The 13742-nt window shown below is 47.4% G+C and overlaps 1 protein-coding gene across 1 annotated transcript in view; it reads right to left on the reverse strand.

Moving 5' to 3' along the window:
• LOC106595197 (voltage-dependent T-type calcium channel subunit alpha-1H) overlaps window positions 1-13742 on the reverse strand; it is a 172719-nt gene that overhangs the window by 42713 nt on the left and 116264 nt on the right. Inside the window, exons 19-23 of the mRNA XM_082973147.1 lie at window positions 10138-10238; window positions 9711-9834; window positions 8733-8801; window positions 8129-8313; window positions 5696-5822 (exon numbers count right to left, since the gene is read on the reverse strand). Coding sequence (XP_082829273.1) covers window positions 5696-5822; window positions 8129-8313; window positions 8733-8801; window positions 9711-9834; window positions 10138-10238 — 606 coding nt within the window. The remainder of the gene's footprint in view (window positions 1-5695; window positions 5823-8128; window positions 8314-8732; window positions 8802-9710; window positions 9835-10137; window positions 10239-13742) is intronic.

The raw sequence follows: 13742 nt of genomic DNA on the forward strand, positions 1-13742 counted from the left end.
CTAGACAACCCAGGGGACAGAGAGGACAGGGGGACATGAATAACACTATGGACAACCCCTTGAACAGCTAGACAACCCAGGGGACAGAGAGGACAGGGGGACATGATTAACACTATGGACAACCCCTTGAACAGCTAGACAACCCAGGGGACAGAGAGGACAGGGGGACATGAATAACACTATGGACGAACCCCTTGAACAGCTAGACAACCCAGGGGACAGAGAGGACAGGGGGACATGAATAACACTATGGACAGCTAGACAAAACCAACCCAGGGGACAGAGAGGACAGGGGGACATGAATAACACTATGGACAACCCCTTGAACAGCTAGACAACCCAGGGGACAGAGAGGACAGGGGGACATGAATAACACTATGGACAACCCCTTGAACAGCTAGACAACCCAGGGGACAGAGAGGACAGGGGGACATGAATAACACTATGGACAACCCCTTGAACAGCTAGACAACCCAGGGGACAGAGAGGACAGGGGGACATGAATAACACTATGGACAACCCCTTGAACAGCTAGACAACCCAGGGGACAGAGAGGACAGGGAGGCATGAATAACACTATGGACTACTGCATAAGACTGTCATAAATAACATGGTGTCACGTCCTGACCATAGAAAGCTGTTATTTTCTATGGTAGAGTAGGTCAGGGCGTGACAGGTTTTTCTTTTCTAGTTTAGATTTTCTATGTTGTTATGTTCTAGTTTCTGTATTTCTATGTTGGGTTTTTGTTTGGGATGATCTCCAATTAGAGGCAGCTGGTCCTCGTTGTCTCTAATTGGAGATCATACTTAAGTAGGTGTTTTTTTTCCCACCTGGGTTTGTGGGAGATTGTTTCTGAGTCAGTGTATGTTTCACCTCTTCGTCACGGTTTGTTGTTTTTGTTCGTTCAGTTTATTGTTTATGTATCGCGTAGTTTCACAGTGTAAATAAAACGTGGAACGACACACAAACACGCTGCACTTTGGTCCGCTCCTTCCTACGACAACCGTGACACATGAATAAGGCTGTGTCATTAATAACATGAATAAGGCTGTGTCATATATAACATGAATAAGGCTGCCATTAATAACATGAATAAGGCTGTGTCATAAATAACATGAATAAGGCTGTGTCATTAATAACATGAATAAGGCTGCCATTAATAACATGAATAAGGCTGTGTCATAAATAACATGAATAAGGCTGTGTCATTAATAACATGAATAAGGCTGTCATAAACAACATGAATAAGGCTGTGTCATATATAACATGAATAAGGCTGCCATTAATAACATGAATAAGGCTGTGTCATATATAACATGAATAAGGCTGTGTCATTAATAACATGAATAAGGCTGTGTCATATATAACATGAATAAGGCTGCCATTAATAACATGAATAAGGCTGTGTCATAAATAACATGAATAAGGCTGTGTCATATATAACACGAATAAGGCTGTCATTAATAACATGAATAAGGCTGTGTCATTAATAACATGAATAAGGCTGTGTCATTAATAACATGAATAAGGCTGTGTAATTAATAACATGAATAAGGCTATGTCATAAATAACATGAATAAGGCTGTGTCATTAATAACATGAATAAGGCTGTGTAATTAATAACATGAATAAGGCTATGTCATAAATAACATGAATAAGGCTGTGTCATTAATAACATGAATAAGGCTGTGTCATTAATAACATGAATAAGGCTGTGTCATTAATAACATGAATAAGGCTGTGTAATTAATAACATGAATAAGGCTGTGTAATTAATAACATGAATAAGGCTGTGTAATTAATAACATGAATAAGGCTATGTCATAAATAACATGAATAAGGCTGTGTAATTAATAACATGAATAAGGCTGTGTAATTAATAACATGAATAAGGCTATGTCATAAATAACATGAATAAGGCTGTGTCATTAATAACATGAATAAGGCTGTGTAATTAATAACATGAATAAGGCTATGTCATAAATAACATGAATAAGGCTGTGTAATTAATAACATGAATAAGGCTGTGTAATTAATAACATGAATAAGGCTATGTCATAAATAACATGAATAAGGCTGTGTCATTAATAACATGAATAAGGCTGTGTCATTAATAACATGAATAAGGCTGTGTAATTAATAACATGAATAAGGCTGTGTAATTAATCACATGAATAAGGCTGTGTCATTAATAACATGAATAAGGCTGTGTCATTAATAACATGAATAAGGCTGTGTCATAAATAACATGAATAAGGCTGTGTCATTAATAACATGAATAAGGCTGTGTCATTAATAACATGAATAAGGCTGTCATAAATAACATGAAAAAGACAACGATGTGGGGTCACTGGTAATGATAGTGGATGGGGGTCACTGGTAATGCTAGTGGATGGGGGTCACTGGTAATGCCAGTGGATGTGGGGTCACTGGTAATGCTAGTGGATGGGGGGGGTCACTGGTAATGATAGTGGATGGGGGGACACTGGTAATGATAGTGGATGGGGGGGTCACTGGTAATGATAGTGGATGTGGGGTCTGTTGGAAAAGCATTCCAGGTGAAGCTGGTTGAGAGAATGCCAAGACTGTGCAAAGCTGTCATCAAGGCAAAGGGTGGCTACTTTGAGGAATCTCAAATATGAAATATATTTTGATTTGTTTAACACTTTTTTTTGGTTACTACATGATTCCATGTGTTATTTCATTGTTTTGATGCCTTCACTGTTATTCTACAACGTAGAAAATAGTAAAAATAAAGAAAAACCCTTGAATGAGTAGGTGTGTCCAAACTTTTGACTGGTACTGTATGTTTGTGTGTGTGTGTGTGTGTGTGACCTGTGTGCGTGTCTGTGTGCATGTGTATGTTTGTGTCAAATAAAATAAAATACATTTTTTATTGGTCACAGTCACATGTTTAGCAGGTGTTAATGTGAGTGTAGCGAAATGCTTGTGCTTCTAGTTCTGACCGTGCAGTAATATCTAACAAGTAATATAACCAAACAATTTCACAACAACTACCTTATACACACAAGTGTAAAGGAATGAATAAGAATATGTCCATATAAATATATGGATGAGTGATGGCCGAACGGCATAGGCAAGATGCAGTAGATGGTATAGAGTACAGTATTTACATATGAGATGAGTAATGTAAGGTATGTAAACATTATTTAAAATGGAATTGTTTAAAGTGACTAGTGATACATTTATTACATCCAATTTTTAATTATTAAAGTGGCTAGAGATTTGAGTCAGTATGTTGGCAGCAGCCACTCAATGTTAGTGATGGCTGTTTAACAGTCTGACGGCCTTGAGATAGAAGCTGTTTAACAGTCTGATGGCCTGGAGATAGAAGCTGTTTATCAGTCTGATGGTCTGGAGATAGAAGCTGTTTAACAGTCTGATGGCCTGGAGATAGAAGCTGTTTACCAGTCTGATGGCCTGGAGATAGAAGCTGTTTAACAGTCTGATGGCCTGGAGATAGAAGCTGTTTATCAGTCTGATGGCCTGGAGATAGAAGCTGTTTATCAGTCTGATGGTCTGGAGATAGAAGCTGTTTACCAGTCTGATGGCCTGGAGATAGAAGCTGTTTTTCAGTCTCTCGGTTCCAGCTTTGATGCACCTGTACTGACCTCGCCTTCTGGATGATAGTGGGGTGAACAGGTAGTGGCTCGGGTGGTTGTTGTCCTTGATGATATTTTTGGTCTTCCTGTGAAATTGGGTGCTGTAGGTATCCTGGGGGGCAGCCAGTCTGCCCCCGGTGATGCTTTGTGCAGACCTCACCACCTTCTGGAGAGCCTTGCGGTTGTGGGCGGAGCAGCTGCCGTACCAGGCGGTGATACAGCCCGACAGGACGCTCTCAATTGTGCATCTGTAAAAGTTTGTGAGGGTTTTAGGTGACAAGCCAAATTTCTTCAGCCTCCTGAGGTTCTTCTTCACCACACTGTCTGTGTTGGTGGAACCATTTCAGTTTGTTTGTGATGTGTACGCCGAGGAACTTAAAACTTTCCACCTTCTCCACTGCGATCCCGTCGATGTGGATAGGGGGCTGCTCCCTCTGCTGTTTCCTGAAGTTCACGATCATCTCCTTTGTTTTGTTGACGTTGAGTGAGAGGTTATTTTCCTGACACCACACTCCGAGGGCCCTCACCTCCTCCCTGTAGCCCGTCTCGTCATCGTTGGTAATCAAGCCAACCACTGTAGTGTCGTCTGCAAACTTGATGATTGAGTTGGAGGCGTGCGTGGCCACGCAGTCGTGGGTGAACAGGGAGTACAGGAGAGGGCTGAGAACACACCCTTGTGGGGCCCCAGTGTTGAGGATCAGCGAGGTGGAGATGTTGTTTCCTACCTTCACCACCTGGGGGCGGACCGTCAGAAAGTCCAGGACCCAGTTGCACAGGGCGGGGTCGAGACCCAGGGTCTCGAGCTTAATGACGAGTTTGTAGGGCACTATGGTGTTAAATGCTGAGCTGTAATCGATGAAAAGCATTCTTACATAGGTAGTCCTCTTGTCCAGATGGAATTAGGGCAGTGTGCCGTGTGATGGCGATTGCGTCGTCTGTGGACCTATTGGGGCGGTAAGCAAATTGGAGTGGGTCTAGTGTGTCAGGTAAGGTGGAGGTGATATGATCCTTAACTCTCTCAAAGCACTTCATGATGACGGAAGTGAATGCTACAGGGCGATAGTCATTTAGCTCAGTTACCTTAGCATTCTTGGGAACAGGAACAATGGTGGCCCTCTTGAAGCATGTGGGAACAGCAGACTGGGATAGGGAGCGATTGATTATGTCCGTAAACACACCAGCCAGCTGGTATGCACATGCTCTGAGGACGTGGCTGGGGATGCCGTCTGGGCCAGCAGCCTTGCGAGAGGTTAACACGTTTAAATGTTTTACTCACGTTGGCTACAGTGAAGGAGAGACCGCAGGTTTTGGTAGCGGGCCGTGTCAGTGGCACTGTATTGTCCTCAAAGCGAGCAAAGAAGTTGTTTAGTTTGTCTGGGAGCAAGACGTCTGCCACATACGTCTCATGTCTGAGCCGTAGAATTGCGACTCTACTTTGTCTCTATACTGACGCATAGCTTGTTTGATTGCCTTGCGGAGGGAATAGTTAAACTGTTTGTATTCGGTCATGTTTCCGGGTCGCCTTGCCCTGATTAAAAGCTCACAGAATCAGTGTATACATCAATGTTATTGTCCGATGCTATACGGAACATATCCCAGTCCGCGTGATCGAAGCAATCTTGAAGCGTGGAATCAGATTGGTCGGACCAGCGTTGAACAGACCCGAGCGAGGGGCATTTCCTGTTTTAGTTTCTGTCTATAGGCTGGGAGCAACAAAATGGAGTCGTGGTCAGATTTGCCGTCAGGAGGGTGAGGAAGGGCGTTGTATGCATCGCGGAAGTTAGAGTAGCAATGATTCAGAATGCTGCCAGCCCTGGTCGCGCATTTTGATATGCTGCTAAAATTTAGGGAGCCTTGTTTTCAGATTAGCCTTGTTAAAATCCCCAGCTACAATAAATGCAGCCTCAGGATATGTGGTTTCCAGTTTACATAGAGTCAAATGAAGTTCTTTCAGGGGCCGTCGAGGTGTCTGCTTGGTGTGTGTGTGTGTGTGTGTGTGTGTGTGTGTGTGTGTGTGTGTGTGTGTGTGTGTGTGTGTGTGTGTGTGTGTGTGTGTGTGTGTGTGTGTTACCTGTACTCCCAGTATTCCAAACACGGTGAAGAAAGCGCAGCAGATGAGGACGATATTTCCGATGGGTCTCAGAGACGTGATCAGAGTCTCTACGACCAGCTTCAGCCCTGGGGCTCGACTGATCACCCTGCAACACACACAGAGAGGTGATCAGAGTCTCTACGACCAGCTTCAGCCCTGGGGCTCGACTGATCACCCTGCAACACACACAGAGAGGTGATCAGAGTCTCTACGACCAGCTTCAGCCCTGGGGCTCGACTGATCACCCTGCAACACACACAGAGAGGTGATCAGAGTCTCTACGACCAGCTTCAGCCCTGGGGCTCGACTGATCACCCTGCAACACACACAGAGGTGATCAGAGTCTCTACGACCAGCTTCAGCCCTGGGGCTCGACTGATCACCCTGCAACACACACAGAGAGGTGATCAGAGTCTCTACGACCAGCTTCAGCCCTGGGGCTCGACTGATCACCCTGCAACACACACAGAGAGGTGATCAGAGTCTCTACGACCAGCTTCAGCCCTGGGGCTCGACTGATCACCCTGCAACACACACAGAGACCCACCCCCCTACCTGAGAGGTCGTAGTGTGGTCGTAGTGTGGTCGTAGTGCGGTCGTAGTGTGGTCCTACCTGAGAGGTCGTAGTGCGGTCGTAGTGCGGTCCTACCTGAGAGGTCGTAGTGAGGTCGTAGTGAGGTCGTAGTGTGGTCGTAGTGCGGTCGTAGTGCGGTCGTAGTGCGGTCCTACCTGAGAGGTCGTAGTGAGGTCGTAGTGCGGTCCTACCTGAGAGGTCGTAGTGCGGTCGTAGTGCGGTCGTAGTGCGGTCCTACCTGAGAGGTCGTAGTGAGGTCGTAGTGCGGTCCTACCTGAGAGGTCGTAGTGTGGTCGTAGTGCGGTCGTAGTGTGGTCGTATTGCGGTCGTAGTGAGGTCGTATTGCGTTCGTAGTGAGGTCGTAGTGCGGTCGTAGTGCGGTCGTAGTGCGGTCCTACCTGAGAGGTCGTAGTGCGGTCGTAGTGCGGTCGTAGTGCGGTCGTAGTGCGGTCCTACCTGAGAGGTCGTAGTCTGGTCGTAGTGTGGTCGTAGTGTGGTCGTAGTGTGGTCGTAGTGTGGTCGTAGTGTGGTCGTAGTGCGGTCCTACCTGAGAGGTCGTAGTGTGGTCGTAGTGTGGTCGTAGTGTGGTCGTAGTGTGGTCCTACCTGAGAGGTCGTAGTGAGGTCGTAGTGAGGTCGTAGTGTGGTCGTAGTGCGGTCGTAGTGCGGTCGTAGTGCGGTCCTACCTGAGAGGTCGTAGTGCGGTCGTAGTGCGGTCGTAGTACGGTCCTACCTGAGAGGTCGTAGTGTGGTCGTAGTGTGGTCGTAGTGCGGTCATAGTGTGGTCGTATTGCGGTCGTAGTGAGGTCGTATTGCGGTCGTAGTGAGGTCGTAGTGCGGTCGTAGTGCGGTCGTAGTGCGGTCCTACCTGAGAGGTCGTAGTGCGGTCGTAGTGCGGTCGTAGTGCGGTCGTAGTGAGGTCGTAGTGCGGTCGTAGTGCGGTCCTACCTGAGAGGTCATAGTGTGGTCGTAGTGCGGTCGTAGTGCGGTCGTAGTGCGGTCCTACCTGAGAGGTCGTAGTGCGGTCGTAGTGCGGTCGTAGTGCGGTCGTAGTGAGGTCGTAGTGCGGTCGTAGTGCGGTCCTACCTGAGAGGTCATAGTGTGGTCGTAGTGTGGTCGTAGTGCGGTCGTAGTGCGGTCGTAGTGTGGTCGTATTGTGGTCGTAGTGTGGTCGTAGTGTGGTCCTACCTGAGAGGTCGTAGTGAGGTCGTAGTGAGGTCGTAGTGTGGTCGTAGTGCGGTCGTAGTGCGGTCGTAGTGCGGTCCTACCTGAGAGGTCGTAGTGTGGTCGTAGTGAGGTCGTAGTGCGGTCGTAGTGCGGTCCTACCTGAGAGGTCGTAGTGTGGTCGTAGTGTGGTCATAGTGCGGTCGTAGTGCGGTCATAGTGCGGTCGTAGTGTGGTCGTAGTGTGGTCATAGTGCGGTCGTAGTGCGGTCGTAGTGTGGTCGTAGTGTGGTCGTAGTGTGGTCCTACCTGAGAGGTCGTAGTGCGGTCGTAGTGCGGTCATAGTGTGGTCGTAGTGCGGTCGTAGTGCGGTCATAGTGTGGTCGTAGTGCGGTCGTAGTGCGGTCATAGTGTGGTCCTACCTGAGAGGTCGTAGTGCGGTCATAGTGTGGTCCTACCTGAGAGGTCGTAGTGCGGTCGTAGTGCGGTCATAGTGTGGTCGTAGTGCGGTCGTAGTGCGGTCATAGTGTGGTCGTAGTGCGGTCGTAGTGCGGTCATAGTGTGGTCGTAGTGCGGTCGTAGTGTGGTCCTACCTGAGAGGTCGTAGTGCGGTCATAGTGTGGTCGTAGTGTGGTCCTACCTGAGAGGTCGTAGTGCGGTCATAGCGTGGTCCTACCTGAGAGGTCGTAGTGTGCGTAGCAGTCGTAGTACTCTGAGGATTCCCAGGATGCGGTTCCCTCCGGTCAAGGCCAGAGACACCAGGATGTCCACCATAGAGACAAACACCAGGATCCCATCCAGAACATTCCAGCTGCTCTTCAGGTAGCTCTGTTTACCCCAGCAGAACCCCAACGCTACGATCTACAGACACAACATTACGAAAACAATAACAGAGATCAGACTGAAACAGAGATCAGACTGAAACAGACAGCATGAGACTGAAACAGACAGCATGAGACTGAAACAGACAGCATGAGACTGAAACAGACAGCATGAGACTAAAACAGACAGCATGAGACTGAAACAGACAGCATGAGACTGAAACAGACAGCATGAGACTGAAACAGACAGCATGAGACTAAAACAGACAGCATGAGACTGAAACAGACAGCATGAGACTAAAACAGACAGCATGAGACTGAAACAGACAGCATGAGACTAAAACAGACAGCATGAGACTGAAACAGACAGCATGAGACTGAAACAGACAGCATGAGACTGAAACAGACAGCATGAGACTGAAACAGACAGCATGAGACTGAAACAGACGATAGTATTACCTTGACAGTCATCTCAGCCAGGAAGATGACAGTGAACACGTAGTTGGAGACAGTCAGAAACACTCGCTCCTGAAGAGAGGGAGAGGAGAGGAGGAGAGACAGTATATTACAGCAGAGAGTTTCTAGTTGGAGACAGTCAGAAACACTCGCTCCTGAAGAGAGGGAGAGGAGAGGAGGGAGAGGAGGAGAGACAGTATATTACAGCAGAGAGTTTCTAGTTGGAGACAGTCAGAAACACTCGCTCCTGGAGGGAGAGGAGGAGAGGAGGAGAGACAGTATATTACAGCAGAGAGTTTCTAGTAGGAGACAGTCAGAAACACTCGCTCTTGAAGAGAGGAAGAGTAGGAGAGACAGTATATTACAGCAGAGATTTTCTAAACCCAGGGCTTGGTGTGGGAGGGGCATGTAGCAGGAGGAGAGGGAGGAAGACGACTCAAGTAGAAAACAGAGTAAACTATAAAAATGGACATTACACGCGCCAGAGTTGCTGATCACATTTAACAAAACCAAACATTGAAATAGGGTTCTAGAAGGTTCAGTAAAAATAGGGTTCTAGAAGGTAAAGTAAAAATAGGGTTCTAGAAGGTAAAGTAAAAATAGGGTCCTAGAAGGTAAAGTAAAAATAGGGTTCTAGAAGGTAAAGTAAAAATAGGGTTCTAGAAGGTAAAGTAAAAGTAGGGTTCTAGAAGGTAAAGTAAAAAATAGGGTTCTAGAAGGTAAAGTAAAAATAGGGTTCTAGAAGGTAAAGTAAAAATAGTGTTCTAGAAGGTAAAGTAAAAATAGTGTTCTAGAAGGTAAAGTAAAAATAGTGTTCTAGAAGGTAAAGTAAAAATAGTGTTCTAGAAGGTAAAGTAAAAATAGGGTTCTAGAATGTAAAGTAAAAATAGGGTTCTAGAAGGTAAAGTAAAGCGGTCGATGCATCAATACTGGTATATAGTACAATAGGATATAACACCAGTCACAGCCCTAGTGTCTTACGGTGCTGTGCGGCTGTATGCCGGGTCTCTCCAGAGCGATGGTGATGCAGTTGAGGAAGATGAAGATCAGGACCACGTGATCAAACATCTTATGAGAGATCATCCCCTTAGCCCACACACGGAACCTAGAGGAGGGAGGGATGGGGGAGAGAGGGGGGAGGGGAGGGGGGAGAGAGGGGAGAGGAAGGGGTGAGGGAGGGGAAAGAGGGGGGGAGGGAGAGAGGGGGGAGGGGGAGGGGGGAGGGAGGGGAGAGGGGGGAGGTGAGAGAGGGGGGGAGAGGGGAGGGGATGGGGTGAGGGAGGGGGAGATACAGTATCTATGAGAAGGTGAGACAACAAGAATGTGTGTGTGTGTGGGTGCGTGCGTGCGTGCGTGCATGCGTGTGTGTGTGTGTGTGTGTGCGTGCGTGCGTGCATGTGAGACTCACGAGTTCTGAGGGGAGAACAGGTAAAGGTTCCAGTCTTTATGTTCTCTACACCAGCGTGGCTTGTGGCTCTCCAGCGTTCTCCTGACCCGGAACCACAGGTTCTACAGAGCACAGAGGTCAGCATTACACACAGTACACACACACACACACACACACACACACACACACACACACACACACACACACACACACACACACACACACACACACACCCAGTCCACAACACCACACACTCCTTGCTCCATCCTCTACATCTTCAGTCTCTAAAGTTTTGGATGTGTGTTTCCATGACGGCGCAGAACATTCATTCTCTAGCAGCAGGGAACAACAACTCTCGCTTGTCCTGTCAGACTGGAAGACTAATGCACTCTGGGAAACCCGCCATCACAAAGTACTCAGTGAGCAGGGTAATGAAGAACGGGACAGAGGAAAAACACACAGTCAGCAACTAACTCAGTCCAAACTGCTTACAACCAACACTGTTACATCAACCCAAACTGCTCACCAGGGGCACAGCTTTTCACCGGGGATGAGGAGAGGAGGGGGGGGGGGGGTTTGGATAGTTTCAGCCGGTTGAGTTTAGGACCGTGTGGACACCACAGAGCTGAGGCGGACAGGCTGTGTGAAAGGCAAAGCTTCTGAAAGGCTGGCTGGATCAACACGGGAGAGTTGAACGGAGTCAGTTGCTTGTCAGTGTGTATGTGATGCACTCTTTCTCCGAGTTGTAAAAAGAAAAGAAAAAAAAAGAAAAAGAAAAGCAAGCAGAACAGAAACTGGCTACTCTTTCAGTTAACTGAAGTAGCTGGGAAAGTAAACAGCTGTTTTATCTTGGGAAAAGAAAACTAGTGTATATTCCCAGTGCTAGGCTAGTAGTCTAACTGACATGAAATGTTAGCTAATGTTTCGTCCCTCCTTGACTGAGGTGAATAAAATTAGCTAGCTAGTAGCTACCACAATCAGTTCAACTCTAGCCTGTAGCTATACGTCAGATAGCGCTATGAGGTGGCTATTATTACTACTATCTAACATCTGGTTTGTATAGAAATGTTTTGTAGCCTTTTTTTTTTTTTTTCCAGTTTCAATTAACTTAGCTAGCTTTCGCCAGTCGGTGTACTGTTAAAAAGAGAGAGAGAGAGCTGGCCAAAAGTAGGTATTATTTTTTTAGCCTCAAATTATTAAACCAGCAGACAAACTATTGAAGACCGACAACTCAGACTTTTGTTTTTGATTTTATGAGTTTTTATTAGAGTCGGTAAGTTATTGATTTGTCCGTTTCCCTAATCGAATTCCCTACTTTACACATGGACACAGTAAATAAACAGCTCTACAGGCTTCACTGTCATGTACTGTGTACCTGGGTACTATGCTCATCATGTCCCAGCAGGATCAAATGGTGACAGGTGTCCCAGCAGGGACAAGACAGCCAGGGAAGTCCAGTCTACGGAGCTCAGCTGAATTTTGCAGTATATTAACAATATCAGTGAAAATGATACAAAAGTTTCATCTTGAGTTAATCTGGCAATAATGGTCATTTCAATTATTAAACTATTGATTCTATTATATTTTTTATTTTAACTAGGTAAGTCAGTTTAAGAACAAATTCTTATTTACAATGACGGCCTACTGGGGAACAGTGGGTTAACTTCCTTGATCAGGGGGCAGAACGACAGAGTTGTACCTTGTCAGCTCGGGGATTCAATCCAGCAACCTTTCGGGTTACTGGCCGAGCGCTCTAACCACTAGGCTACCCTGCCACCCCTTATTATTGGATAATATAATGTATAAATGTACACCAAGGGAATTCTTTGTCATGCCTCATCTTGGTAGAAGCTATTGATAACGGTGAATGGGATACAGACGTTATTGATAACGGTGAAGGGGATACAGACGTGTTAGAATGACCAGTCATGTTCAATATCATCTCAGACACATAAATGACTGCAGGTTAAGACCATCTATACCAGTGTAACTGAATAACACTCAGACAGGTAATTCCTCTGACGGAGGTGTAAAACACAACAACAACAAAGGGGGAGACATATTTGCATATGTTATGGTCTTGTTTTTTCTATTTTTCCGTTATTTTACCAGATAAGTTGACTGAGAACACATTCTCATTTACAGCAACGACCTGGGGAGCAGTTACAGGGGAGAGGAGGGGGATGAATGAGCCAATTGGAAGCTGGGGATGATTAGGTGGCCATGATGGTATGAGGGCCAGATTGGGAATTTTAGCCAGGACACCCCCTACTCTTACAATAAGTACCATGGGATCTTTAATGACCTCAGAGAGTCAGGACACCCGTTTAACGTCCCATCTGAAAGACAGAACCCTACACAGGGCAATGTCCCCAATCACTGCCCTGGGGCATTGGGATATTTTTACTGGCCCTCCAACACCACTTCCAGCAGCATCTGGTCTCCCATCCAGGGACTGACCAGGACCAACCCTGCTTAGCTGGTAAAGAAGTATATTATGTCATCTCAGTATGTCCACAGATTCTCCCCTTCTTCCTGTTTTTTGGTTTGCTTGTAAATGTTGATCTCAGGAGATTGTTATGAGAATAAACTATATAACCAAGTATCTAAGACATTTATTGCCATTAATTAGAAAGTTTGTTATCCTCCTACAATGTCACATGGATGGCAGAAATGTCAAGTTAAGTGTATCGCTAGATTTAATTTATTACAAGACAAAGGGTAACTTTCATAAGGTTTCTGGATGCCTTATATGGAATACTGTACGACAAAAAAAAACGAGTCTGTGTTGAAAACATGATCACGTCAGGGGAAATACCGATCTATAGTTGATGATCCCCAGCTGCAGGGTGGTGGACCCCTAGGGGCCCGGACAGGGTGACCCAGCTATATTGTGGTGGACCCATAGGGCCCGGACAGGGTGACCCAGCTATATTGTGGTGGACCCCTAGGGGCCCGGACAGGGTGACCCAGCTGCAGGGTGGTGGACCCCTAGGGGCCCGGACAGGGTGACCCAGCTGCAGGGTGGTGGACCCCTAGGGGCCCGGACAGGGTGACCCAGCTATATTGTGGTGGACCCCTAGGGGCCTGGACAGGGTGACCCAGCTATATTGTGGTGGACCCATAGGGCCCGGACAGGGTGACCCAGCTATATTGTGGTGGAACCCTAGGGCCCGGACAGGGTGACCCAGCTGCAGGGTGGTGGACCCCTAGGGGCCCGGACAGGGTGACCCAGCTGCAGGGTGGTGGACCCCTAGGGGCCCGGACAGGGTGACCCAGCTATATTGTGGTGGACCCCCAGGGCCCGGACAGGGAGACCCAGCTGCAGGGTGGTGGACCCCTAGGGGCCCGGACAGGGTGACCCAGCTGCAGGGTGGTGGACCCCTAGGGGCCCGGACAGGGTGACCCAGCTATATTGTGGTGGACCCCTAGGGGCCCGGACAGGGTGACCCAGCTGCAGGGTGGTGGACCCCTAGGGGCCCGGACAGGGTGACCCAGCTATATTGTGGTGGACCCATAGGGCCCGGACAGGGTGACCCAGCTATATTGTGGTGGACCCCCAGGGCCCGGACAGGGTGACCCAGCTATATTGTGGTGGACCCCTAGGGGCCTGGACAGGGAGACCC

Source organism: Salmo salar, chromosome 03 (genome assembly GCF_965601325.2).
Source record: "Salmo salar chromosome 03, fSalSal1, whole genome shotgun sequence".
Taxonomy (NCBI): Eukaryota; Metazoa; Chordata; class Actinopteri; order Salmoniformes; family Salmonidae; genus Salmo; species Salmo salar.